Source organism: Pituophis catenifer, unplaced genomic scaffold (genome assembly GCF_029215685.1).
Source record: "Pituophis catenifer annectens isolate HBS135680 unplaced genomic scaffold, rPitCat1.0.hap2 SCAF_6, whole genome shotgun sequence".
Classification (NCBI taxonomy): domain Eukaryota; kingdom Metazoa; phylum Chordata; class Lepidosauria; order Squamata; family Colubridae; genus Pituophis; species Pituophis catenifer.
The window spans coordinates 46,564,842-46,584,480 of record NW_027256886.1 but is presented as its reverse complement, the minus strand read 5'-3'; the positions used below and the strand labels follow the sequence as shown (position 1 = coordinate 46,584,480).

At 35.4% G+C, this 19,639-nt stretch overlaps 1 protein-coding gene across 1 annotated transcript in view; it reads right to left on the bottom strand.

Annotated features, from left to right (window-relative positions):
• LOC139318620 (VPS10 domain-containing receptor SorCS3-like) overlaps nt 1-19,639 on the bottom strand; it is a 478,807-nt gene that overhangs the window by 254,346 nt on the left and 204,822 nt on the right. Inside the window, exon 3 of the mRNA XM_070946166.1 lies at nt 10,929-11,028. Coding sequence (XP_070802267.1) covers nt 10,929-11,028 — 100 coding nt within the window. The remainder of the gene's footprint in view (nt 1-10,928; nt 11,029-19,639) is intronic.

Below are 19,639 nucleotides of genomic sequence, written 5' to 3'. Positions count from 1 at the left end.
GAAACAGAAAATAGCTTGGTGATACCAATCTCAAACATCAAAGCCTAACTCTGCTGGCAAAATCATCTTCCATGCTTGAATCCTTCAGTTCTTTTCTAAATCTTCAGCATTAGGATAGGGTTATTGTATTTCAGCTAGAAACATTCAGACAATCACAAATTGGTAGTAGAGAGATAAATATAATGCTATCATGGAGTGATTGCCCATATTTTTCCAGATTAAATATAGTAGTCCTAATCCAGGACCAAATTGATAGGAATACAACTACCTCAATGTTGAACAGAGAGTGAAGTACAGTATCAATAGATAAAAAACTTCCTGAAAGTACTATCTATTTGAAGATAAAGTGTTCCTCTTAAGCAGACTGCTGCTTTCAATACACTATAATCCAGTGTAAGTAGTAAAGCTATGCTTGCATGGAGATCAAGAGCTTCTAAAATAAAAGTATTTGTCTCCACTTATTCAAATGTGGAACAATGTTAAACCAGCTTGTGTGATTAATAAGTTAGGCCTATAGCAAAGTGTTGATTATACTTACTATTTAATTATCTTAAATAGATACTAGGGTTTTTTACTTTGGACTGGACTTTAATCATACTGTTGCCTATTTACTCTGCTTAAATGCTTCATGTCTAACTATGCTTCTTGTACTGGTACAAGAAAAGAACAGATACATATGAATTCATATACTTTCAATAAATTTACACTGATACATAATAGGGCTATATCCCAAATTAGTATGCTCAATATGGCAATGGTTTTTTAAACCAAGAGAATTGTCCCTTGAATGTTCCCATTTATTGCATTTTTATTGTTATTAAAATTACAAAGCAGTCCAGTGGAAAGTAGTTTCAGTGACCTTGAGTAGAGGAGCAGCACAATATTAATTAGGAAATACTACAAATTGCAAAAATGCAAATTGTGTTTTTCATGCCAGCCAGTGAGAGATTGTATGTGAAATAATGTCCTACTACCATGTCAACATAATGCAGACACCCAGGTAGCTAAAGAAAGTTTCATGATTATGACAATGTCCTTGTCAAATCAGTCATGGTTTGGTAGTTGAAAACTTGCTTTTTTCCATAAATCTAATAACTGCAATCTAACAAAAGTCTCTAAATTTCACATGACTGTACATTTTATCTTTCTTGAATAAAAATCTTTACCTTTTGAGTTGAAAAAATGCTCATTACTTCAGTTACCTATGTTGCATTTTTTCTGAAGAAACTCATTTGTTAATCCTCTTTAACAAATTAATACATTTTAGTTCTTTGCTGTTGTTTCATCAGATTGTGAAGTTTACAGCAGAAGTTAAGATATCCTAGTTAGGTACCCTTTGCCTCTAGCAAGAGAAATGTCCCTGTGAGACTAATGGGCACTGCATAAGATTGAAGAGGCTTCAATTGAACTGGAAGCTCAGGTAATATAGTCTTCCATTAGTCTGAGTTGAATAGTTAGCAGTTCCACAGTAAATGTATTTTGTTGAGCCTTAGGAAAAAGATTAGAAATAAAAGACAGGAGAAAAACAGTTCTATTATATCTTCCCTTTGGCTCTAATACAGACTGCAATGGGGTGATTGTCTGTTCCCTCTATTATTATAAACACATTTTCTTCCACCTTGGAGAAATGTATGTCAATGTGTAGCCCATGCCAGTCAAAATAATGTCAATCTAATAAGGATGGAAAGATTTTAGAGAAACCTTTCACCTGTTCAAGATTTCTAGGCTACACTAGATTTCTTCTTCTGTTGCAACAAGTTTGAGATGTAGTTAACAAATAACTTAAGAAATGATAAATGACAAACAGGTACTCACTTAGTGCTAGTAAGTGGGCCCAGAAAATTGCAACTTCATAATACAAATGCTTAACTGGATTGCATAAAGAAGGAAACTCAGAAGCAATATTTTAAGAAGATTTCATCATAAGGGAAAGGCAGAATAGTCCATATTCAACAGAGACAGATGAGAATTTAATAGAAATGAAATTCTCATATGTGACATTTCTGTTATTTGTGTGTAGTTCCATATAGATTGTAGAACACTAATGCTCCCAGTTCTATTCCAAGATGTCAGTGTGTAGCCTCATATACTCTTTGTTAATTCCAAACATGACAGAAGAAACAAATATAAGACCTAGTTATTTGATGATAAATCTATCTCCAGTTGTTTTTACCTGTCCAGTGAGATTGGGCTTTGATGTCACTTCAATTAATGTAATTTATCAGGGATTAGGAAGTATATCTTTTCTATGGTAGCACTTCCTTTAGAGCATGTGCTACCCAAAAGATTCATACAGCTTCTGCCTTGAGATGTTCAGAAAGTCATTGAAAACTTGGCTAGTCTCCCAGGGCCTGGGACAGGGTGATGGTTGAATTGCAACAGAAACTTCTGTTTGTTAGAGAGAATTTGCCTTCTCAAAGAATATAATCTGTTTCTTTATATTTTTATTGTTCCTGCCATTTTAAATTAAGCTCCCAAGATCATTTTGGATTAATTGTACTAACTTAATTAATTAATTAATTAATTAATTAATTAAACAAACAAATAAATAAAATTTATTTATATTCAAGTTTCAGACAGCTTCTTTATTACACAGTATCATTTTGTGCTACTGATATGGTCCATCCATTAACTTTTAATTAGCTTTCCAACCTTCTGTCCCCTTATATTTCTTGTATACCCATTTTAATGCCTATTTTCTACTGGAAGCAAGATAAGAATCTTGTGGTCCTCATCGAAGGTGTTACTCTCAAAGTTACCCTCAAACACACACAATAAACTTAGCCTGAATTTGATGTGAATTTGCACAAATCTAAACAGGCCTATCATTTTAACTACTGGTCAAAAATTTTCCAATTCCTTATCTTAATAAACAAAAATGATATTTGGATATCTTGGGAAAAATTGTGCAAAGTCATGCTTTGTTTCCCACAACAGAGAAAATAAGAGGCACAATCTCCTCTTATTTGCTTCGAGGAGCTGAAGAGTTATATTTATTTCCCAACAAAGAAACATGCAGCAGTCAGGATAGCTATTACCAGAATGGTTATTCATAGTCTAGAGAAAGCCAGTTTATTATGGATGCCTTTCCTTCCAAAATTTGTTGCAGATCCCTAAGTCTCAACCCACCCTCTAGTTTAGACCAAACTACAATAATTCACACAGAGTAAAATTAAGCCAGATGCTGCTTTGCTTGGCTTCTCAAGTAAATCAACAGTTAGCAGTATGCTTGCAAAATGAAAAACATGTCTCAGAATATACTTTCCTGATTAGAGTCCCATAGCAGAAAATCTCAGATTTACAGACTCTCCAGCTTCCTGCTATAAATGGAAATTATAATTCTGCAAGAAACTGCTGATCATGTAGCAGTCTGAACACATTAAAAAGCATCAGGTTATTTAGAACTCTGCTAGCCTGGCAATAATCAAGCATACTCTTTCTGGCATTACAAAACAGCCATAACAATTATAAAGGGAAAAGTGAGATTTACAATATAAAACTTTCAGTTCTAAGTCGGATTTCCTTTGATGCACCTTTTTGCCACAATGTGCCAAAGAGGTCCACAGTTAAATAGACTGTAAAGCATCTGTTGAAACAATAGCCTGTTTCAAGTTTCCCATCACTCTCTTCTTGTGGATTTATTTATGTATTTATTTCCAATATTTTTTACATTATTAGACTATCAAAAAGACTCCTGGTGATAAGTGTTTCCCTGCCAAATGATTAGTCATTTTAGATTAGTGGCTCCTCACTTAGATGGGATAATACTGAATCAGTAACTTCAGCTACTATTTTGGGAAGAATTCATCACAATGAAACATAATGTGTTTTGGATTTATCTGCCAATATAGTTTGTAGGAATTTAATTCACGCAATATGATAATATGCAAAACATATTAATTTAGCAACCATATTAGATTAATTTAGATAATTGTTAGTGGGCAAGACTAATTAATGATTAAGCTCCCTTTCCTAGATGGAACTTCGGTATAAGTTGCTATGATTCAAATAAAGAAATAAATGGAAGAATGTGTGGTCTACAAACATGAATGAAGAAACATCCAAAATCATTGTTCAGTTTTTCTGCTTTTATGAAAAGCTCAGTATTTCCCACTCTCTTCCATAATTAAAAAATTTAATTAGAAAAACCAGTCATTCACCTGATCTAGTTTTGAATTCTTTTATAGATGTCACATAGAATTTAAGCAGTGAATAAAATCAGCTTCTTAGAAAAAGAGGCTTGAAAGGAATAAATAAATGGAATCTTGATTTTTAAAGAATAGTAAGAGCAAATACTGTAAGTTTTGTTTGTTTAAAAGGAAATAAGAGAGCTAAACTTCTCATATTGAACTTCTTATACCTTTTGTTGTAATTGAGCTGTAGAGGCATTGCTTTTAAACCAGGTACATGGCATTTATCAAAGTGGCATTCCGATACTTTCGTACTTCTTATTTAACAGCTGAACAGAGGCATTGGGGAACTCAGAGAGCCGGATAGGCAATTCCCCCTGTAGTTCTGCAGGATACCTAAGACATAATAATCTTTCAGTTCAGTCTAATAAATCAATTAGGAAAGAACATGTGTAATACTTTTGTTTTTACTAACTACTACTTCCTTACGCCTCCATTGAAAATCATGACTGAGCAACCTTTTCTCAGAGGCAGAAACCAGGTTTATTAAGATGTGACAACAAACTTATGTCCTGCATTAATAATTAATTAAGAAATTAATCTAATCAGACCAGTCAAAAGGTCCATGAACAAACAATGTTGTGTGGAAAGCCTCTATATCATAAGGTTTTACGCATGCACCACACATACAGTCCAGTACTATCAGTACTGAATATCCTTCAGATGAACCACAGGAGGAGGAAGAGAGACTTAGATTTAGTTGTCAAATTCTATCCAAGAAAGTGGTTTGACCACTATTGCACCTGACTACATGATCTGTACATGATAAACACATAATTGTAGTTCATTCTAGGTTTCTCACACACATCTGGATATGGAAATAGCATGATTTCATTTTTCAGATGTCTCCCTTGTTCCCAATACTTGTTCTTATCATGTGAATTGATGTATTTATTTCATGAGTTTGTATGCTATTGAGTTCACTTAATTTCTGAGCCTGCATACATTATTGTCATAAATATAAAACACAACATACTGCAAAACACAGCTTAGCACCAGAAACTACATTTCCATAAAGGCTCAAATGTTCACAACTCTTTGTCCATAAGGTCTGCTGAAAAAGTCAGCTTTTGATTACCTGTCTAACAATGCAGCACATTAGCCCATCTCACAAAAAGCAACTTTGGGCATTATGCAACAATCTAATAAAACAACAAATATAAAACAACAGACATAAAAATATAGAAATCCAAATTAAAAGATAATTATTATAAAAACAAATCTATAAATCCTAGGCAAAGAAAAAATAAGACTGGACATCTCAGCAATGAACCCATTTAAGCATATATTTGGGAACCTCAGACCTGATAACATAACCAAATTTTGAAGGACTTCCAAAATATAGAAAGGAATGAAGCTAGTCTTATGTGGAGGGTGAGGAAGAAATAAAGTTCCATAGAGTAGGTGCCTTGGCAGAGAAGGCACATTTCTTGAGATGCACCCAATGTAGGTCCATAGCTGATTTTGCCTGCAGTATGCTTTTTCTGCCAGCTTTAAAGGGATAGGCTGATATAAGAGTTGCTAATGCCATGAAGGACTTTAAAGCCTAAAAAACAACACCTTGAATTGGACACAGAAGCAAACTGGCAACCAATGCAGCATGTACAGCAGATGTGCTCTTCCAGGGGTGCACCTAACTACCCACAACACTGCATTCTGTGCCAGCTGAAACTTCTGGGTAATATTCAAGGGCAGATCCATGTAGAATGCATTACAATAGTCCAATTTGGAGGTGAGTAGGGCATGACTGAGTGTAAGCAGGGCTTGCTCATTGCATTTATGGCTATTAGAGAATGTTAAAGTACTTAAAATTCTAACCAGTGACTTCAATAATTTCACATTAAGCATGCAAGTTTAATAAATTATTGCTATTGTACAAAAACCTAAGTTAGTAATGAATATAAATGAGAAAATTACTTTATGAACATATTTGACCCCTGTAAAATGTGTGATAGTCTTCAGGAATTCCGTTTTAGGGAGAGAAGAGAGGAGGTAGAACTGCCAAGGCTGAGAGCTTTGCACTGGGAAATAATAATGCAGTGCAAAAGATGAATAACAATAGTTGGATAGTTGCTTGGATCATAGCCAATTATGTTCTATCTCTTTTGTACTATAATACTTTTAGAAGATATGCATTGAGCTGTATTTTTCAGTGCAAGGAAACATTGGCCTAACTGCTTCCAAAAGTGGAAAATATTGTTCTTTAATGTCCAGTGAACAGGGGAAAAAAATTGAAATGAAATAAGGAGAATAATTGTTGTGGTAATGTTGCCACCTCTCCAGTCAAATGAAAATTGATGACATGAGGGAAAAGAAGAAGAAATCGATAGACTTTATCTGAAAGACTATCCTAAAATGATGAGGCTTTAATTTTCCTGATGTTTAATTTTGGACATATATTTTGTCTTCAACTTATTTATGAAATGCAAGTAATTAAGTAAAGGGGAAAAAAAACTATAGCACAATTCAATAGCTACTATGTGATCCTTGACAGAGGGTTAGTCTATTTTTAGCCATAGATTTATTGTATTTCCTACATTAAAGGCTGTAAGGCACATTTATGATTGAAGTATATTTTGACCATTATTCACATAATATATTAATCCCAGTTTAATTTTTTAAAGGTATTATTACTGTTGTTTGAGCACATGATCTGGTATTAATCTGTATTTGTTTTTCACAAATCATTTTTAAACTATTTAAGCTACTACAAGAGAAATCTGGATTGCCTAAAATTATAAAATGACAATATATTCAATGAAATCATGTCTTCATTTCATAACTTGATCTAGATCCATTAACCAATTCTGAAGTTCTTGAAATACTATTAATATCAGAATACATTTTGGGTGATTTTAAGTATATAATTTAAATTACTAAATGTAATTTTGAATTATATAGAAAAGTTGAACTTCTCCCTATGTAGAAACTTATGGATTTATCACGTAAGAAGGACAGCAAAGAAAATTATTCTTAATGTTGGAAAGACAATGCAACTTAACAATTACAATTTCAAAATGTAGTTATGGATTAACTTTTTATTTATGCATTAGCTGGCTATCTGTACAACAGAGAGATGTTTACTGAACTATTATTTCACATGCTCAAGGGTAATTGATCTGCTTAAAATTATTTATAATTTGGGAGGGGGTATTTCTGTTTTTAATTTTTTCTCTTTTTTGCCTCTTTTTTGTATACATTAAAGCAACATAAAAAAATAAAAAAGCATTCCCTACTTAAAGACATTTTTCCAAAAGAAGCATGATATTGCTAAGTGCCCTTATTGCATTTTTTTCCTAGAAGTAAATATGAATCTAGTTTTCTTTAATTCTCATCCTAGGCATTCATATAAATAATGAGGCTGTCAAGGATAGTCCAACCTACTTTGTAGTCAGATCTTCAGCAAAGAAACTAACCTCACCATTACCATCCTTGAGCAAACTACAGCATATTCTCCAATTATTTAACATGAACAATTATAAATACTTACAACACCGCCACATATAACTTTGGTTTTTAATCAAAATAGGATAAAATGTACAAATTAGATATTCCACAGGCAAGACAAGCTTCAAAAATCTGGCTGCTGGGATTTCACGTTATATTCTTTAATAACCTTAATGGAGTAAAGGTTATAGAAAGCAAGACAATTATACTGTAAATACTGTAGCTGAATTCTCAAAGAAAGAACAACAGAGATTTTCAGTTTATACTCTTTTGATCATATTGCTTGCTTTGCTTGCTAAAATCATTCCTGCAAGAGATTAGTTTAATTAGTAAATGAATCAGTTAATATTATGATTTATACTTTATATGGAACATTATAAAATTAAATTCATGAAGGCAACTCAAAGAGAAGATGAATTTGAAAAATAGTTGATGACTTTAATCCTTGGAATACTTTTTGAATCTTTGTTTTTTATAAAGAACAATTATGTATAATTAATATTGTGAATCAAATCTAAAAGATAAAACTCAACCATTCATGTAAGCAAATCCAATTATCTGAAAATATAAAGGGACAAAATTGAAACTCTCAATTCTTATTTCTTTCCATTTTTTCTCTACTTATTCAGCTTCAGTTCAGTGAAGACAAATATATATTTTCACTTATATTCCCAAACTTTACTAGACTGTTTTGTTATTTTGAGATAGACATGCTTCTCTATCTTCACCTTCACCATGATTCAACTGGCACTGATACAGGTAGATCTAATTGGCTATCATCCCAATATAATTTTAATCCAGATAGAAAAGTTTATGATAAACAGACTTTCAAAACTGTGATTTGTTCAACCCCCTTTTAATGATGCATAGAAGAAAAAACAGTTTTGGGAGAATTATACTTTTATTTCCAAAGCTAGAATGCATAATCATTCATGTGATATTAGAAAAACTCAAGTATTCCTATATGAATTATTGAAGAAAATAAATAGCATTTTAAAAAAGTTCCATGTTTTGCTAAGGTGCTCCTAAATTTAAACTTTTCAAATGTTAGAAAACAACACAAACTGAGTTTTTTAACAAATAAATATAAAACTTTTTTCTCCTTCCTTTTCTGTACAACTATGTATAAGGTATCTTCAGTGCATTGATGGATTGATAATTGCATTGTAGACTTCTAGAACTCCAGATGATATAGGGTGTAACATGTAAACATAAAATTTTCAAATGCATAAGAGCAATCTGGATGAAAACAATACTATACTTTGCAGTATACAATGTTTAGCTTTTTTGTTTATAATTAAATAGATGTTTTTCACTTCTATACTTTTCTTCATCAACTGAACTCCATGAAATTAGGCCATTTTTAATCAGATGTAAATCTCCTTTTTTCTTAGTCTCTTGAATACACACTACATTTATTTTTCTTCAATTAATTTCATAAAGTAATTCAATCTGTTTATCATTTACTTCTGGTGTAACTCAAGTTGTAATCTTCTGTATGGCATAATTCATCAACTGGCAGGCATCTAGATATTGACTTTTCTGCCATTTGTAGTTTTGGCACAACAGTTTTAGAGAAGTCTAGGTTACCAATATGAGTTGAACTTACATCAGTTTCCTACATTCTATTCTGACAATACTAGTCAATTTGTGCCAATTCAAGCCTATATGCCTCTAGGTACAATAAATACTGAGTTTTACCCAAGCATGATGAGCTTTTTCTATTCAAGTTAGGGACCTCAAATTGAGAGAATATTTTGCAACATAGCAATAGCACTTAGACTTATATACCTCTTCACAGTGCTTTACAACACTGTCTGAGTGGTTACACAGTCAACATATTGACCCCAATAATCTGGGTCCTCAGTTTACCAATCTCAGAAGGATGGAAGGCTGAGTCAACCTTGAGCCACTCAGGATCAAAGGAATCAAACTCCTGGTAATATGAACAGAGATAGCCTGCAATACTCCATTCTAACCACTGTGCCACCATGACTCTTAACGTAGTGTTGTCTATATCCACTATCCAGAAGATGCAATGAAATGACAACTACATAGTACTATACTAATATACATACAGCTGCTATAAGCTACTAGCAGGAGTAAAGCTTGTCATACTTCAGAAGAAGATCATATCATACATTATTATTCCCTTCTTGGTCATCTCACTGAAAATTCCTTTAGTTAAAATGAGTGTTATTGATTTCAAGGGAAGAAATGGCAGACCTAAATGGCTCCATGAAAAGCAGAACCAACAACTAACTGGTAGAATGAAGATCCAGCAAATAGTCTGGCTCTTCTGGACAAGAAGAAGACTTTATTTATTGTATTTTAAGAAAAGATGAAAAGTTACTAAAATTGTTTATACTTATGCAATTAATATATAAATATTCTTTATATATTTCTTTCAATTTTCTTCACTGAATTCTTATTTTTTCTTTCTTTTCTATTTCTCATTCTATTTTTTCTTTTCTACATCTACTGTTTCTATTTTTTATTTTTTTCCAATTTGCATTAGTTTTTACTGTTCTAATTATAATTCTTAATAAAGTTACTATTAAAAAGACAAGCATTATTAAAACATATATAACTACATTAACATCTAATTATATGCTCATAAGGTTATTTTGAATTAGAAGTACAGAATTAATTGCTAAACTATCTCCATATCCATAGCCTAAAACGAAGCAGCATATTGGCATAATGAAGCTAATTTTAGGAATTCTATAGAGCATTTAGAATAAATGAACTATGCTGAAAAGTTGCAGAAGGAATAAAGTTTTTAGGGTTGAGAAAGGATAATTTAGAAATGGAAGACCTGCCATAATTAGAACAACAAGAAACACAAAATCTTCTAAAAGAAAGATAACAGTGAGGGAGGCAGAAAGAAAATCTGGGGATCATATTGCCAGAACTGTGAAGACAAATAACAAAAGATTCTTCAAACACATTAGAAAAAGGAAACTAGTATTGGAAGCCGTTGGTCCCTTGAGTGAAGATACAATCCACTTTCTAGATTTGTGTACAATCTGATATCAATTCTGTGTGTGTTTACATGAAGAAAATTATATGGAGTTTTGGGGGCTCATTCCCAGATATAAGAACTGAAATTTAGAGATTATGTGGTATATTAACTATAGAAAATACCATGCTAACTACAGAAAGTTATATTTTTTAAAAAAAATATTCAACTTACTTTATGCTCTTGATTTAGATTTGGAACTGTCAAATATGTGAATGAAGCTTTTTTTATTTTTCACTTTGTTACTTGTTGAGAAATAGCTTCCTTACCTTTCTCTTATTAGTAGGACTGACATAAAGATAACTCAGCACAGTCTTTAGTCCCACCTTGTCATTTAGCTTTTCATATGTTGTACCATAATCTGTGGACCTGAAATGAAAAGAATACATTTAGTGATTTCAGAGAAGAAGTAAAGCATAAGGAAAAGAGATGAATAGAATACAGTAGAGAGATAAAAGAAAGAGAAAAACAAAATGTAAATGGTAAAAAGAAGTAGCTTCCAAACTCTTTAAGGGAACATGAATGATAAATTTATTTGTAATTCCTATAAAGAAGGTTAGAAGCTACTCATTCTGACCATTAAACCCATAAAACACCAATTCCTTTACTATAGTTTCAGCAAAAAGTAAAAATCAGTTTTATTTCCTTGAATCAGTCTCTTATTCCATGCAACTGAACAAATGACAAATGGTCAACAATTGATTAATTATATGTGGTATCTAGTTGAATTTAGCTTCTGAAGCAATAGGTTAAATTACATAAATTAGATAATTCATGAGCACATTTATGCTTACTGGGCTCCCTTACAGGAGAAAGGTTGATGTTTACAAATTCCCACTTCACTTTGCAGCCTTTATCAAAAACTATTTTAGAGATGGGAAGGCAACAGAAGCTACAATTTAAAAAGGTAAAAAATGGACAATATTCTTCCACTTTATCCCTTCTATAAATGAGTGAATTCATACACACAAGATCAGGTCAGAATGCAACCTGTAACAATAGATTACCCAACCAGATAACTAGAAAACAAGGTTGTTTTTCTTTCACTAAACTGAGGCTCTCCAAAGAATGAACTTTCTATACAAAGAGTTAACTTGTAGGCTTTTTCCTGTCAGAGAAATGAAGGACAGACCATCTATATCTGATCAGAGCATATTCAGGTTGTTGTGTATCCATTCCATATCTGTTTATAGGATTGTGATAAATACGTTAAAGTTATTAACTAGGCTTAAGATTCTGGAGCTTATATCAGATGGAGAAACGTTCCCAAATATCTCTGGGAACCAATTATTGCTACCTTGCCTTTGTTTATTGTATCAAATTCTGCCAAATGTGACTTATTTTATGGTTCCTGATTTTTTTTTAAAGTAGTAAATATCTATGATATTCCATATCCATGAAAATTATTATACATATATAAAGGGCTCCACACAAATTTGAAACTCAAAGGACCATGCCGGGGGCTTTTTCTACCTGAGAAGAAAAGCAATAAAGGGATTGTTCACAGTTACAACAGTGTAACTTTGCAACAAATTCTTGCATTTATGATCTTCACAGGTCTGTAAAGCACATAAAAGTTGAAGTAAGATTGTACACCCAATTAAGTTTCACTCAACAACTGTCTCAATGACTAAGTTGCTGGTCCCAATTGTGGACTGTCTGTAATTTCTCCCCTTGAAAAATGTGAGGATTAAAGGTGATCTAGAGAACATAGTTGCTTGTTTGAGCAGCTGAAAATTCCTGGTCCTTTCTCCTATATGCCTTCTCTTTTTTCTTACTATTGATCTTGTTTTGTGATTTTGAGGAAAAGATAGCTTTACTTTATCTTCTAAAATAAAACAGTCAACTTTTATCATTATCCACAGAATATGGAGACAAGATCTTCCTCAATGTTTTTTCATTCAATATGGTAAAAGTCACTGCAAAAAAATTAGTTCCCCCAAATTTCAATTCCAAAACCTACATATTGCAGACACAAGTATTGCAAGGATGAAAAAAGTCTGATTACCATATTACATGGTAATTTATGACTGTGTTAGTTGACCTCATACGGTTCATTTGTTTTGTAATTAATATAAACATTCATGTGCTATGTTTTTAATTTTTACAAAAACATCAAGGAAAATAGAAAAACTTCAGAAGCATATTTCTGTTTATACAAATCTACATTCATGTCATACTACACAATTAAAATCCAATATTTATTTCTATTTAAATGTAGTAAAAATAGAAAATTATACATATACATTGGTGTTTGAGATCTGATTTTCTAAATATTAAGGGTTCTGCAATAAGGGTTCTTATAAAAAAAATGTGTATTTTAGTATAGAAAGAGAGGTAAGTGGTGGGTTGCTCCCGGTTCTGTCCAGTTCTTGCGAACTGGTAGTACAAGTGGCGGGAGGCTCCTCCCACCTGCCCATAATTGACAATCTGCGCATGCGCAGAAGCTTCTGTGCCTGCGCAGAAGCGCTCACACGCAAGCAAAGTGAATGCACATGCGCGCTCCAGTTGCGAACTAGTAGTAAAGGTAAGTAGAACCCACCCCTGGGTAAGTCCTTTGTACTACTGAATGACTGACAAAAATTAGATTTCTTTCCAACCTTGTAGTTTTCTATTTTAATTATAGAAGCAAAAAATATCCATTTTCATTGTCTTGTTCTAAGTTTCAAACTGTAGTCTATAATTGAAAAGAACATGAGCATCTACAATAACCACTGACCTTCCAGAGTACAATCAATATGCAAAATAATTTCTGTCTCAAAAGGAGCCACTAGAACACAGGAAAGTAACACACGAGCAGTGATACATTTTGATCACCACAAGTACAATAACAGCATGAACTCCTCAGTTCCTACTGGAAGATATACATTATTGTCCGGTGGATAAGAAATATGAATTTGAATTAATTATATATATTTAAATTATGGAAATGTGACCTATAGATGCAAAAATCTTTCCTGACTTGTATGTAATTAATACCTCAGTTCCTTATTCCATGTGTCTCTATACCTTTGAACATTTAATTTAATGTAATCTAACATCCATTTATTAAGTATTCTATACGGATTTTTTATTGTATTAAAAACTGTTAAATGAGCCAGTTTGGTCTACTGTTAAGGCACCAGGCTAGAAAGTGGGAGACTGTGAGCAATTTTTTCTTTCTTCTACTGGTGCTGGTGACATAAGGGAAGAGATACCTGTATGCTTATAGCACATCTGTACATACACATCATGACCAGGTTTAAGCATGGTTATTTCACACAGCCAACCCCACAATCATTCCCCAGGTCTCACTCTATGGATAGTGCAGTCCTTAGAGTCAATTATAAGTGACTTCTCCAAAAACACTGAGCAGACATAGCTAAAGTAATGGAAACAAGGCAAACTGAACTCTCTTCTGCACTAAGGCATGGGGGGGGGGAGCTGAGCAACACCAGCAAGGTAAACTAATGAATTCTGAGCAGCATGCAGCAACCACTGAAAGCAAACATGACTCTCCAGACTCCAGGCATGGGGAAGTCAATTTGATTTCAATGGGTTCAAGGCACAGTGAAAGGCAACTTGACTTCAATAGATGCAAGGCATGATAACGGCAACTTGACTTCAATTTGTGCAAGGCACAACAGCAACACAGTCTCAAGGAGTTCAAGGCAATGAGTCATGAGTATTCATGGATGAATGGATTACAAGCCAGTCTCCAGGTTCTAAAGATCGAGGTAAATAGGTGCCGACTGGTATGCCTCATTAGCAAGGCTGCCTCCTTGTAAGTAACATCACTGACCTCCATTGCACCTCCCTCTGCACAACCTGGAATCAGGCAGAGGTGGCAACTTCATTTTTGCATTTTTGCACAGCTGCTTCCAGCTTCCAGCTGATCCCTCTTGGATCTCTCAAAACTCCTGGCATGGCTTCACCTTGACCATTCTGATTCTGCCACAGAGCCTTTCATGTCCCCCCAGGTCCCCGGAGCCAGCAATTTCCTCGGCATCCAAGCCAGCACCAGAGGGAGCCATCACAACATCTCCAGGGGATCCTATCTCTACTTATTATTGCTTTTTGTGAGGTAGAACTCCGATAATGTAGGATCTCATGGCATTTTTCACATGTAAACAAAGGCTGGAAGTTATAGACAATCATGAGATACCTATTGACTTAAATCTTCAATGCAACTGGAATAGTGAAGAGATCCATCCCTCCTTGTATGTCGGACTGATCACACAAAATTGTTAACTGAACATGAAATAATGCCTAAAGAAAGTGAGGTATATTATTATACCACAATTCTGTTATTTTCAATTCTTTCTTATAGTCTCTGGTTGTTTCATATTCCCTTCAGTTTCTTGCTGTAGTACATCAGAGAACAGTAATTCATAACATTCACTGCATAAGAAAACAAAATGAGATATGTAACAATAAAGCTACATACTGTTTGGAATTGTATTACAAGAGCAATTGTGAGATCAATAGGACACTATTCTACTTCCTATAATATTATATCTTAAGCCAATTGTGACAACTGGTTTTTAATTTTTAAAAGGGCTAAGTCAAGCTGAAAAACCATGGATTAACAGCATTGGCCAGAATCCAAATTCTATACTGTACTTATCTATCTTGGTACCAGGAGCAGGTTTATTGCTGAGAAATAATATCCTTTTAAAAACAGCTTGGAATTAGAGTTTCCTAATGTATAAAGTTGAATACTGGTAATGTGGGACTAATTAAACAAATATCAGTGAAAAATCCAATAGCTATAGATTCATAGGGTCATCCAGTTCTAAGTGGATAAATATATAAAGGTTTTGCAATGGCATGAGCGCTAATACTATTCTTCAAGCTAACTTACCAGTAAGAGTTTAAAGATGGAAGAAATCAGATTCATACAAAATAAAATAAGAGACTTTATAAATTCATTTGACAAGATTTGTTGGATAGATATAACATACAGCTAGTCCTCAAATTATGACAACTGAGTGCAAAATTTCTGTTGCTACGTGAGACATTTGTTAAATGAATTTTGCCCCATTTTATGATCTTTCTTGCCACAGTTGTTAACTGAATCACTGCAGTTGTTAAGTTAGTACTACAGTTGTTAAGTGCATCGGGCTTCCTCATTGACTTTGCTTGTAAGAATATAACAAAAAGTGATCACATGACCCTGGGACATTGCAACAGTCATAAATATGAGTTAGTTGCCAAGCATCTGAATTGTGATTACCTGACCAGAGTTTGTTGCAGCACACACAATCAGACAATTCAGCTGGATTCAAAACTTCTTTATATATATAATAACACATAAGGCAAACATATAATTCCCATGCTGGTTTTTCCAATGTGGTAGAGAGAAGAGATTGTAAGTAGGTACAAACAGAGGCCGGGGACAGCAGAGAAAGGACTTCTCCTATATACAGAACAGTTGAGCTAAGCCACGCCTAGGCTCCTAACTGTCTGAACCACCAAACATTGGCTGACCTTGTTGCTATGCCTATTCCAACTCATTACTCTTATATACTGACACATGGGAGTGTTGCACTAATCACAAGTATGTAAAATGGTCATAGGTCACTTTATTCAGTGCTACTGTAACATTATTATTATTATTATTATTATTATTATTATTATTATTATTATTATTATTATTATTATATATTGGTTAATCTTTAGTGAGATTCACAGCCTTTGAGGCTGGTTAATAGCTCAGCAGCTCGAGTCCTAACCAAGGACCTAGGAACTGTTAAGGTATCGTCGGAGGATGTAAGCTGTTCCGAGTAAGGTGGTTTTTTGTAGAGTCAAAATGTTCAAGTCCGGCAAATTTAGAATTTCTAAATAGCGGGGTAGCCCTTTGGGTATTGCTCCGAGGGCTCCAATTACAATCGGGACAACACACAATTTCTTTTTCCACAGTCGCTCAACTTCAATTTGTAAGTCCCGGTACTTTGTGATTTTTTCTTGCTGCTTATCTTCAATTCGTGCATCACCAGGTATTGCAATGTCAATGAACCATACTTTTTTCTTTTCAACTATTGTTATGTCAGGTGTGTTGTGGACCAAGTCCCACAAGATCTTGAGTTTCTCATTCTCTAAAACTTTCTCAACCTGATGTTCCCAGTGGTTTTTGCTGTACTCAAATCCAAACTTCTGGCACAATTTCCAGTGAATGATTTTAGCAACACGGTCATGGCATTGTAGGTAGTCAGTTTGTGAAATTTTGCTGCACCCACTGATCAGGTGGTCAACTGTCTCATCTTTCTCATTGCAGAGGCGGCATTTGCTGTTGGTGGTAACATGTTGAATTTTTGCCTTCATACAGTTTGTGGCTAGGGCTTGTTCTTGAGCTGCCAAAATAAAGCTTTCAGTTTCTTTTTTCAGTACTCCTGATCTTAACCAGTTCCAAGTTAGTTTCTGGTCAGCTTTGCCTTCAATACTTTTCAAGTATTGGCCATGCAGAGCTTTGTGTTTCCAATTTTCAGCTCGCTGCTCAATTACTTCTTTCTTATATTCTGCTTTTGTTTTAGTTGTCTTTAAAAGGCCTCCTTTATTTACTTCCTTAATCATTGGTTCTTCACTTTTCTGGATGTAATCATTCAAGCTGCATTTTTCTTCTTCCACAGTCTGCTTTATTTGTAGGAGTCTTCGACCACCCTCTGCTCTTGGTAAATATAATCGGTCAACATCACTTTTAGGGTGCAAGGCATGATTCATTGTCATAAGCTTCCTTGTTTTTCTGTCCAAATTGTCTAACTCCATCTGGGTCCAGTCAATTATTCCTGCAGAGTATCTAATCACAGGTATAGCCCAGGTATTTATGGCTTTTATGATGTTTCCTCCACTCAATTTGGACATTAATATCTTACGAATTCGCCGAATGTACTTGGCTGAAGTTAATTCCTTGACTTTATTATGCATTAAGTCAGAGGCTTCTAAAATCCCCAAGTACTTGTAGCCTTCTTCTGATTTTACTGCCTTTATCATTTCTTCATTCTCTAGTTCTATTCCATCCTCTTTTATGATCTTGCCTGCTTTGGTTGCTATTGTTGCACATTTGTCAATTCCAAACTGCATACCAATGTCTTGGCTGAATTCTTTTGTGTTTTCAATTAATAAATTCAGTTCAGCTTTTGTTTTACCAAACAGCTTCAAATCATCCATGTACATCAAGTGCGAGATTTTCAGTCCTTTCTTTGCAAGTTCGTATCCACAGTTCATCTTCTTCAAAATGATTGTCAGTGGTAGCATTGAGAGTATAAAAAGTAGGGGTGAAAGGGAATCGCCCTGGAAAATTCCTCGTTTAATTTCAACTTCACCCAGTTCTTCTTCATTAGCCATAAGTTTTGTTTTCCAGAGGTTCATTGAAGATTCCATGAATTTTTGTATGTTGCTGCTGATGCCTAATATTTCCAGGCATTTCTTGATCTTGATATTATTATTATTATTATTATTATTATTATTATTATTATTATTATTATTATTATTATTTATTCAATTTATATACCGCCCTTCTCCTAGTGGACTCAGGGCGGTGCACAGCCAGAACTAAAATACATAACAATACAAAATTTAAAATTAATTAAAAGAATTATATACTTTGGCCCGAATTAAAACAATGCGAATTAAAACCCATTAACAAATTAAAACTAAACAATTAAAAACTAAAAAAGGGGGTGGGGTTTACGCCAGCCCTGCTTGCTGGAAAAGAAGAGTTTTCAGGGCACAGCGAAAGACCCGGAGATCTGATATCCTTCTTATCTCCGGGGGCAAATCGTTCCAGAGGGCGGGAGCTGCCACAGAGAAGGCCCTCCACCTGGGGGTCGCCAGCCGACATTGCCTGGCCGACGGCACCCTGAGGAGTCCCTCTCTGTGGGAGCATACTGGTCGGTGGGAGGCTATTGGCGGCAGAAGGCGGTCCCACAAATACCCAGGTCCTATGCCATGGAGCGCTTTAAAGGTGGTAACCAACACCTTGAAGCGCACCCGGAAGACCACTGGAAGCCAATGCAGCTCACGCAGGAGAGGTGTCACATGGGAGCGACCCCTCGCTCCCATAATCCCCCGCGGCCGCATTCTGCACCAGTTGGAGCCTCCGGGTACTCCTCAAGGGGAGCCCCATGTAGAGAGCATTGCAGTAGTCCAGGCGGGAAGTGACGAGTGCCTGAGTGACTATGCGTAAGGAATCCCGATCCAGAAAGGGATGCAACTGGCGAATCAGGCGGACCTGATAAAAAGCCCCCCTGGCCACGGCTGTCATATGCTCTTCTAAAGACAGCCGTGCATCCAGGAGGACGCCCAAGTTGCGAGCCCTATCCGTGGGGGCCAATAACTTGCCTCCAATAGCCAGCGATGGCATCAGCTGGCTATATCGGGACGCCGGAAGCCACAGCCACTCGGTCTTGGAAGGGTTGAGTCGGAGCCTGTTACTCCCCATCCAGATCCACACGGTCTCCAGGCACTGGGACATCACTTCAAGGCCATCGTTGGGATGGCCTGGGGTGGAGATGTACAGCTGAGTGTCATCAGCGTACTGATGGAACTCCACCCCAAAGCCACGGATGATCTCACCCAGCGGCTTCACATAAATGTTGAACAGAAGGGGTGAGAGGACCGACCCCTGAGGCACCCCACAAACAAGGCGCCTCGGGGTCGACCTCTGCTCCCCTGCCAACACCGACTGCGACTGGTCGGAGAGATAGGAGGAGAACCACCACAAAACAGTGCCCCCCACTCCCAACCCCTCCAACCGGCGCAGCAGGATACCATGGTCGATGGTATCAAAAGCCGCTGAGAGATCTAACAGGACCAGGACAGAGGAACAACCCCTATCCTGAGCCCTCCAGAGATCATCCACTAACGCGACCAATGCCGTTTCCGTGCTGTGCCCAGGCCTGAAGCCAGACTGGAGCGGATCCAGATAGACAGCTTCATCCAGGTACCCAGGAAGCTGTTGCGCCACCACACTCTCAACAACCTTCGCCAAGAAGGGAAGGTT